Source organism: Nannospalax galili, unplaced genomic scaffold, assembly GCF_000622305.1.
Source record: "Nannospalax galili isolate Female #2095 unplaced genomic scaffold, S.galili_v1.0 scaffold816, whole genome shotgun sequence".
In the NCBI taxonomy this organism is placed as follows: Eukaryota; Metazoa; Chordata; class Mammalia; order Rodentia; family Spalacidae; genus Nannospalax; species Nannospalax galili.
Window position 1 is genome coordinate 662,024 of NW_008338116.1, and position 10,221 is coordinate 672,244.

The 10,221-nt window shown below is 38.1% G+C and overlaps 1 protein-coding gene across 12 annotated transcripts in view; it reads left to right on the forward strand.

Moving 5' to 3' along the window:
• The window catches only part of Ralgapa1 (Ral GTPase activating protein catalytic alpha subunit 1), a 276,016-nt gene that overhangs the window by 200,250 nt on the left and 65,545 nt on the right, over positions 1–10,221 (forward strand). For all 12 annotated transcript variants that reach the window (XM_029563450.1, XM_029563452.1, XM_029563451.1 and 9 more), the window contains 2 exons: positions 3,350–3,473; positions 9,302–9,457. In XM_029563450.1, coding sequence (XP_029419310.1) covers positions 3,350–3,473; positions 9,302–9,457 — 280 coding nt within the window. The remainder of the gene's footprint in view (positions 1–3,349; positions 3,474–9,301; positions 9,458–10,221) is intronic.

Below are 10,221 nucleotides of genomic sequence, written 5' to 3' on the forward strand. Positions count from 1 at the left end.
CTGAAATAGACTTCCTTTCGAATCTCAGTACTATATAGTTACATTTTGGGGGGGGTTATATTTCTTCAAATGAGTTTAGTAATTTGTATCTTTCTAGAAAGTTGTCCATTTAATCTAATTTATCTTACTTGTTTGCATACAGTTATTGATAGTATTCTCTCTCCTTTTTATTTCTGTATGGCATGTAGTAATGTCCCTTCTTGCACGCTTGATTTTGGTAACATGATTCCCTTTTCTTAAAATTCTGTTTATCATTATTGTATGTGTGTCTGATATGTGTGTATGGGCAGGTGAATGCAATGGCACACATGTGGGAGAGGACAACTTTGTGATGTCAGATAAAGGTGGAGAGCCACCTTTATGCAGGTCCCAATAATTATACTCAGGTGTGTGGGTTTATGTGGCAGGTGCTTTACCTGCTGAGCCATCTTGTTGGCCCATGATTCTTTTTCTTCTTAATCTATGTAAAAGCTATCCGTTTTGTTGATCATCTTAAGAAACAGCTTTGATCTGGAGCTATTACTGTGAGTGCTTCAGTACAAGAGAGAATAAAGCCTTTGGATAAGTTCCCCAATGTAGGAGACAAGCAAGGCCAATTTGATGTCTGCCCTGGGCTTTGATTTCACTGATTTTTCTGAACTGTTTTGAGGTTAATGTATTAGTATGGCATTGCCAGAACCATTCCAGCTCACTTGATACCTGGTGTCTTTTTATGCCTTTTGTTTTCAGCTTTCTCTGTGTATTTGTGTCAGAAGGATGTTAGTAGTAGTGCTTGGTCATTTATTTCTCAGCAGCTTTATTTCCCAACAGTGTGAACCTCTAATCTTCCTTCTCAGACTTTTTTAATACTTAGTTTTCTGGTTTAACCTGACCATTCCCTGAGGGGCCTTCCCTGAGTTTATATCATTGCGTATTACTCAAAGTTTGTTCTTAAATACCACCTGCCTTAGCCAGTTATATTTTCATTTATTCATTGCTGTATGTGGCTTGGAAGCTACCATCACAATTTAGAGTGTTTCTCTTTTTGTCCCACCTTCATGCAGAGAGTAGTAGCTTGAAGTTCACTCACCTTGTGCATGCACCCAGATTACAGATAAAAGGGCTAATTGAATGTTCATTTTAAGTCTTGGATTCCTGGAAATTGGCCCAGAGTTAGAGTATTGCATAGTACTGATGAGTCTTTCCCCATGTGTCTTACTTGAATTGCTCCTAAGTGCATCCTGGCTTCTTGACCTCCAGAATTGACTCTGGTCCCAGAGGTGCTCTTCATAACAGTCTGTTCTTGGTTCTTGCTGTTAAACTTCTGGATGCTTTGCTGTTTCACTTGTGTCATAGAGCCGCCAGCTTCTCCTAATTGCTCTCCTCCAAGCTCTGGTCCAGGTAGTCAGTCTTCTCAGGAAGAACTAGTGCTAAGTTCTTTGTCTTTAAGGCTTGTCTCTTACCCTGGGTAGTATTTGTCTACCACTTAAACCTGAGCTGGGATCAAGGACTGGCTTTACCTGGAGTGATACCCTCACTCTGCAGTTGGGCATGTGGGGAAGGATTGGAAGGTCCTAGTCATCTTCAAGGGATATTTCTAGCAGAACTTTCACTCTTCTCCTTCCAAGCACAGTTGGAATAAGGAATGTTGGGATTCAGCCTTTAGCACCTAGAGCTTCTACTCTAAAAAGGGGGAACTGGGAGCTGGAGAGCTGATTCAGCAGTTAAGAGCACTGACTGTTCTTGCAGAGGACCCAGGTTCAGTTCCCAGCACCCACATGGTAGCTAACAACCCATCCATAACTTCAGTTCCTGGGGATCCAACGGCCTCTTCTGACCTCCACAGGCATTGCACAACGCAGGCAGTATACTCATACACATAAAATAAAAATAATGAGTTATGGACGTTGTTAGCCATCATGTGGGTGCTGGAAATCAAACCTGGGCCCTCTGCAACCAGTGCTCTTAACCTCTGAGCTATCTCTCCAGCCCCAAAAATAAAAAATAATTTTTAAAAAGGGGAAACTAAGTAAGGGAAAGGACATGTGGTCCACTCATGCACTTGTGTACAAAGAGCTTCTGTAATGGGTTGGGGAAAGATGATGGCTGCTACCAGTAACCTATGTCTTCCAGGATGAAATCTTAGCCAAAGGAGAGGGGAACCTGTCTCTGCTAGACTTAAATAGAATGCTCAGGCCAAAATTTGGGTAACATGGAGCTGAGGAGGTGGGATATCAGAAAACAAGTGTGGCATATGTCAAAGAATGTTCTTAGCAAGATTTAGTAGATTTTCTTGAATGAATATTTTCCTGTACCTATTTGCTTGAGGTTAAATTTTTTTAAAAAACAGATTTTTAGAAAAGAGTCATTTTCAACAGTTTAATTGGATTTTATTTGCAAAAGAAGCCATCAAGATCCATACTCATAATTCTGGAGGACCTTTTATCTCCCCTAATTACAGTTGCCTCCCTGCTTACACTAGATTGTCTTAACAATACATTGGCCACATTGGAACTTTTCCTGTGTATTTACCACCTAAGTTAAGTACTGGCAACTATTGAAAGCGACTTAAACTTTGTTGCTGACATTGAAACCCACAATCATGATCTGAAGACTTCAAAATTTGTAGAATCCAGTTTTCAAGCTAAAGCTTTAAAGTAACTTCAATCATTATTTGCTGTTAGCTATGGTCTATTTTTTAATTCCTACATAGTATGGCAACAAGAGCTTGACTTCTGGTCATGAAGTAAGCAGTCCATGATGTTAAATCAATATTCATAAAACATAGTGTAGTCCAGTTAGCTTCGATTGCCAGATTTATTATAAGAAGTTTGCTTTTATGAATATGTATAAATTAGAGAGATCTAAGAGATAAATGTCCAAGAATGTGGCAATGATTCCATGCCTGTGTGTGTGTGTGCACGCGCTTCTTCTGTGTTGTATGCACTTTAAAGAGAAATATCATTTCTTACTCATTGCTACTTAGCTCTAAAACACAAAAACGCAGTCCCTTTGACCCTGGATGCAGCTGTGCTGCACAATGGCCAACTCTTCAGATGATCTGCATCTTCACATTTATCTGCCCTTCCTCATATTCTGTCTCTTCATTTGTCAATTTTTTCTTACCTTTACCCAGCTCAGTATTACCATCTTCACGATGCTCTCTGTTTCTCCACTTAGAGGTAATCAGGCTTTTCTTCTGTTCCAGTAGCAATTTTGTCACTTTTTAGACTTTTTTAAATTTATATTGCAGTTATTTGTCTCTTCTTGTAAGCTATAATATCTCTTTTTCATCATATTTCTGCATGTTTTGTACGTAGGGTTTAATGAACGAAAGATGAAATGAATGGTATAATCTTCTGTTTTGTAGCCGAGAGACACATAAGATTGCAGTATTCTACGTTGCTGAAGGACAAGAAGATAAACACTCCATTCTCACCAATATAGGAGGAAGCCAAGCATATGAAGATTTTGTAGCTGGTCTTGGTTGGGAGGTATTGTTTTTAAATTATGCCAAATGTTATTTTATAATCATCCCTCAGCATCTTTGAGCAATTAGTTTCAACATCAACCTGCAGATACCAGAATCCAGGGATGTTTCATAATGGTGGGATATTTATATAAAACAAATGCATCTCTTCCTGTATACTTTAAATCAAACCTAAATTTCTTACGATACCTAACAGTCTAAATGCTGTGTATTCATTTCTATGCCATATTGTTTAAGAAATAATGAGAGAGAATGGGAAGATGGATTGAAGTGCTTACTGTACCAGCGTAAAGACCTGAGTTTGAATCCCCTGCACCCATGTAAAAATCAAGCACAGCTGCTGCTGATGCTGGGGAATGCAGATAAGAAGATCCTGGGATCTCACTGGCCAGCCAGACAGCTAGATCAGCACCTCCAGGTTCGGTGAGAGACCATGTCTCAAAAATATAAAGTGGTAGGACACACCTTCAATCCCATACTCAGGAGGCAGAGGCAGGCTGATCTCTGTGAGATCAAGACCAACTGAGTCTACATAGTGAGTTCTTAGCCAGCCGGCACTACAGGGGAACTTTGTCTCAAAAAATCAAAAGTAAAATGAAGTGGAGAATGACTGAGGGAGACATTTGATGCCAACTTCTGACCTCCACTCACATTCTCTGTTCTTCCCTTCCTCCTTCACTCTATCCTTCCCTTCCTCCATCCCTTATAATGACAAGAGGGTTGGGGAGATAGTTCAGTCAATAAAGTGACCTGTATTCATTCCCCAGAACCTATTTAAAAAGTTGACAATAGTGACATGCATTTGTAATCCCAGTGCTAGGGAGGCAGAAGCAGGCAGGTCCTTGGGCCTCTCTGGCCAGCCAGCCTAGTCTGCTTGACTATTCCGGCCAGTCAAAGATCCTGTCTCAAAAAGCAGTACGGATGGCTCCTGAAGAACAACAGCCACGGCTGTCCTCCAGTTCCATGTGCCTGTGCACATGCACCTGTACATAAAACCGTGCACATACACACAAAAATAACAAGAAAAAGTGTTCGCTATAGATACATTTGCTATTGTTTTCATCAGTGGTTATTTGCATCCATGAATGTGGAAACAGTATCTGGGATCAGGGCTATTTTTCTTTTTCCTCTTTGTCCTGTTTTAGAAACATTATTTAGGAGACAGAGCAACTTAACAGTGGGTTTGTTGTCTCTGCTTTGTGTCTCATCTACAAACAGAGCGGCTATTGGAATTCTAAAGGTAAACTGTTGACTGGGTTTTTAGAGGGAATATTGTAAAGGGCATTTAAACTCATAGATTTACATCCAGATTTTTCTATGGGCATGGCTACTAGTCCAGTGATCTTCAAGCTAAGGCCTTAGAACTCTACAGTGGCTTTCTAGGAATATATGGGCATGCTTGGTTTTAAGGAAATGAATTTCCAGATAATCGTATTTTTCTGTTCCATTTTGTAAAAGAAAGTTCTACTGTTCACCCACCCCAGTTCCTACCTTACCCAAAGAGGTTTGGCACCAACAAAAGAAACAGTTCAAGAGGGTGTTCTCTTAAGTGAGAGAGCCTCTGAGAGCAAAGCAAGAAATACTGAAAGGTATTTCATTGATGTGGCAACGAACTTGGTCAAGGTTCCTGTACTATGAAATACACTTTAGAATTAATCATTCAAAAGTTAAGTATTTGTCATAGAGGGTTGTGTTAATCTGTTTATTTAATCGAAAAATGAGTGTCATGTATGTTCACAAAATGAGGCTGATGGGATGAATTCATTTGTCACTAAGCTAATAATGTAATAGTGATTACTATATATTGAATTAAGTCTGGCGTGGTAGAACATGCCTGTAATCCCAGCACCTGGGAGATAGAGGCAGGAGGATCAGGAGTTCAAGGCCAGCCTTTGATATATAGCAAGTTTGAGGCCAGCGTGGGCTAAAAAAGGAAAGAAAAAGAAAAAAACTTTTTAATTTAAAAAAATATGTATGTTGAATCACCCAAATCTGTACTTTCAAAATTTTGATGAAAGTATAATTAAAGCTGTATACTGGAAATAATATCCTTTGTAGCCATTTAAATGTACAATGAAAAATCTTTCTTATAGTTGTCAATTACTTCTCAAAGTTATTATAGATAATATATGATAAAACTGTTGAAGACTATGAATTATGAGACCCTGTCTTGAAAAAAAGAAGAAAAAAGTCATAGAATCCTTAGTAAAAATGAGGGACACATGAAAAGAAGAGCAAATTGAGAGGACTCATACGTACCTCCTGATTTCACAATTCACTGCTGCATAGTGCTAATGAAGATAATGCAGTAGGGGCTGGAGTGTTGGCTCAGGGTTAAGAGCACTGGCTGCTTTTGCAGAGGACCTAGATTCAATTTCCAGTACCCACATGGCAACTAACAACCATCCATAACTCCAGTTCCATGGGATCTGACACCATTTTCTGGCTTCCATGGGCATTGAATACACTGGTGCACTTACATACATGCAGGCAAAACACTCATAGACATAAAAATAATTTTTTCATAAAAGTGTGGTACTTTGAACAAAGATAGACATATAGATCAGTGAAATAGAATTGAGAGTCTTAAAAGAAGTGCATGACTAGTTAACTGAATTTTAGCCAAGACCATCCAGCAGAAAAAGGAATCTTGTCAACAACTGGTGCTGAATAGTCATGTGCAAAAGAATGGAGCTGAGGCTGGAGGGGTGATTGGTGGTTACGAGCATGTACTGTTCCTTCAAAGGATTTGAATTCAGTTCCCAGCATTCATATGGCAACTCACAGCTGTCTATAACTCCAGCTTCAGAGAATCTAACACCTCTGGCCTCTACAGGCACCCATACTAACATTATACATACCCCCACATGAGCAACACATACATACACCTAATTTAAAATAAAATAAATCTTTTAGAAACTGAAGTCAGGCACAACATATATGAAAATTAACTAAAAATTTATCAAAGTCCTAAAAGTATAAAATATTTAGAAGATAATATAGGTGCAAATATTTATGACCTCAGATTTGGCAAAGAGATCTTACATGTGATACTAAACACATGGGCAACAAGGGAAATAGTATTCATCAAAATTAAAACTTTTGTGCTTCAAGAGACATCATTAGCAAAGCGAAAAAACAGCCCAAGAATTGTGAAAACAGTTGCAAATAATTTATTTGAGAAAGGATTTGTACATAGAGTATTCAAAAGATCCATACAAATTAAAATTTAGAGGGTGTCAGACATGATAGTGTACACCTTTAGTCCCAGCATTTGTGAAGCAGAGGCAGGCAGATCAGTGTAAGATCAAGGCCAGCCTAGTCTACATAGTGAGTTCCAGGCCAGCTGGGGCTACAGGAAGAACCTGTCTCAAAAAGATTTAAAAAAGAATTAGAGGGAAATTCAGTTAAAATGGTCAAAGGACTATAATAGATGTTACTCCAAAACTAAGTAAATGCCCAATAAACACATGAAAAGATTCTTGACATCTGTAGTCATCAGAGAAATACAAAGGAAAACCACAGTGAGATATCTCCTCATACCCACCAGGATGGTTAGAATGAAAAAGTCAAGTAATAACTTCAGCTAGGATTTAGAGCAATCTGAACTCTCATATTCTGCTAGAGGGGATGTAAAATGGTATAGCCACTGTTGAAAACAGTCTTGTAGATCACCAAATAGCTAGACATAGAGAAGCTATATGATCAAATAGTTCTCCTCCTAGCTGCACTCCCAGGAAACAGTGTAAGTACACAAAAACATATACATATATATTCAGAGCATTTTATATATAATAATGAAATGACAAAGCAACCTATATATATGATCATCAGTGAATAACTAAATAAATAAATGTGGTATATCCATACAAGGGAATATTATTCAGCCATAAAAAGAAATGAATGACGTGGTACATAATCTTGATAGTCAACTTGATGCAATGTGGAATCACATGGAAACAAGTCTCTGGACATGTCTATGAGGGATTATTTAAATTAGGTTAATTGAGGTGGGAAAACCCACTTTAAATATGGGTAGTATCATTCCATGGACTGGAGTCCCAGAATGAATAAAAGGAGAAAGCAGGCTGAGCACAAACATTCATTACTCTCTGATTCCTGATAGGTGATGAATGTTCCTTAAGCTCCTGCTGCTGTGACTTCCTGCCATGGTGGACTGTATCCTTGAACTATGAACCAGACTAAACCCCTTCTCCCTTAAGTAGCTTTCATCAGGTGTTTTGTCAAAGCAACTAATACACATAATGATATTTGCTATATCAAGAATGTACCTTCAAGCTTAGGCTTGGTTGGGGAGGGAAGCTGAGGGAAGAGAAGAATGACTTCTGTAAGTGCTGAGTGGTATGAGATTACTTTTGGAAGTGGTGAAAATATACTTAAATTGACTGTGACGATGATTACAATTATCCATGAATATAATAAAACTCATCAACTTGTAGAGAAGGGATTTGTATTTCTAGAACATTTGCATAGATGTAGTATCTCTGTTCTGTATGAGTACAGCACAATCCTGGACAGTACTTATAAAACAAAATTGAGGTGACTGGAGAGATGGGTCAGCGGTTAAGAGCACTGACTGGTCTTGTAGAGGACCCAGGTTCGAGTCCCAGCACCCACATGGTGGCTATGAACTGTCCTTAACTCCAGTTCCAAGGGAATCTGAAGCCCTCTTTTGACCTCCGTGGCAGTGCATGACATAGGTGTACTCACATATTCAGGCAATACACTCATAAAATAAAAATAATACATAAAATATAAAAAAAAATTTTTAAAGAACAAAATTAAGAACACTGAAAGATGGAAAGAAGGTAGACCAGCTAAGGGCTTCGGTATAAGAAATAGTGTAATGGTGAGCTTTCTGAGACTCCTTCTACTGCATAAAACCCAGACTCAGCTGAAGAAGCCAGTAACCTAAAAACATATAGACAGACAAATAAAAGCCCTTAAAGTGTAATCAAGTTCTGTGTTTCATGGTTTTTAATTCTAGATTCTAATGAGTACTAATAAACTAGGTAGTCAATTTTATGATCAAATATGAAATACCTAAGTAATCATTTTGTGAAGTTAACATTGCTTTAATTTTTTCCAAGATCATTTCAGTTTATTACTCTCTGACAAAACGTTCTTAGTGAACAACAGTGTATTTCTTTCCTTATGAACTCCTACTAATTAGAGATACTCAAATAGTTAAAAGATACTAATTTGACCACATCTGCTATAACTAATACAGTTGTCTTCAGTATCTGTGGGGATTGGTTCCAGGACCCCTTTCAGATACCAAAATCCACAGTATTCAGGTCCCTTTATAAAATAACATGGCATAATACACATTTTTGAATAATATCTAGTTAGATTATGTATAATAACTAATCAAATGTAAATATTATATAACTAGCTTGTTACATCAAGCTCTGTGGTGGCCTATGCCTATGACCCTAGCACTTGGGAGGTGGAAACACGAGGATCGGGAATTCAAAGCCAGCCTGGGCTACATGAGACCCCTGAATTAAATAAAACCAAGCAGTTATCATACTGTGTTGTTTAGGAAATAATGGCAAGAGAAAACTGTACGTATTGGGTACAAGCTCATTTTTTTTTTCAGAATGCTTTCAACCCATAGTCAGTTGGATCTGGAGGGGTAGACCCCACAGATTCAAAGACCAGCTGTAATTCTAGATTTAGTATTGGCTGATAACATGTAAAAGACCACCTGGTTCCCAATGTCTGTATAAAGTGAAAGTTTTCTCCTTTGATGATATTTCTGAGTTTTGTTCAGTTGATCATGTTCATGTGGTTCTTCTTTGCTCCCAGGTAAACCTTACAAATCACTGTGGCTTCATGGGAGGACTACAGAAAAACAAAAGCACTGGACTGACCACTCCATATTTTGCTACCTCTACAGTAGAAGTAATATTTCACGTCTCAACAAGAATGCCTTCTGATTCAGATGACTCTCTTACCAAAAAAGTAAGTAGTGAGAAAAAATACTGTCCAGTTAAGAAAATTAGTGCATAAAATACATAACTAACGCAGTATATCAAGCCCTGTTTGTGGGTATAGAGCTTATTTCTTTAACCAATACCATCTTTAAAACCAGGATTCTTACACAGTAAACTGTGTTTTCTGAAAGGAATGCATCTCTAATCTGTATGTATTACTAGTCATAACCGGTTGCACGTGGATCCTTGGCGCCTGTGTATGTCTATGAAGTCATCGGACAGATTTCAGGGCTAATGTTTATCACCTCTACTAATTAGCATGATGTAAATTTCCATGCTTCCTCCTCAAATCTAATATTTTTTTTTGTGTGTGTGTGTGTGTGTGTGTGTGTGTGTGTGTGTATCTCATGTGCGAGGGTACCCATAGAGGCCAGAAGAGGAAATCAGATCTCCTGAAACTGGAGTTGTAGGTGGTTATGAGCTGCCTGATGTGGGTGCTGGGAATCAAACTTGAGTTCTCTGGAAGAGCAGTAAGTGCTCTTAATCTCTGAGCCATCTCTGCAGGCTACCTTTCTGTTTTTATAAATTTTATTATTTATAGCTGAAGTTTACAACATGATTTTAGGAGACACATACAGATATAGAATGATTTCCGTGATGAAGCAAATTTAACAGTACCCATTATCTCATGTCGTCACTTTTTTGTGACAAAAGCAGCTAATATATTTTTTTAATGATTTATTTAATAACAACATACTTAGAAGAAGCATATCATTACAACACAATTGACAT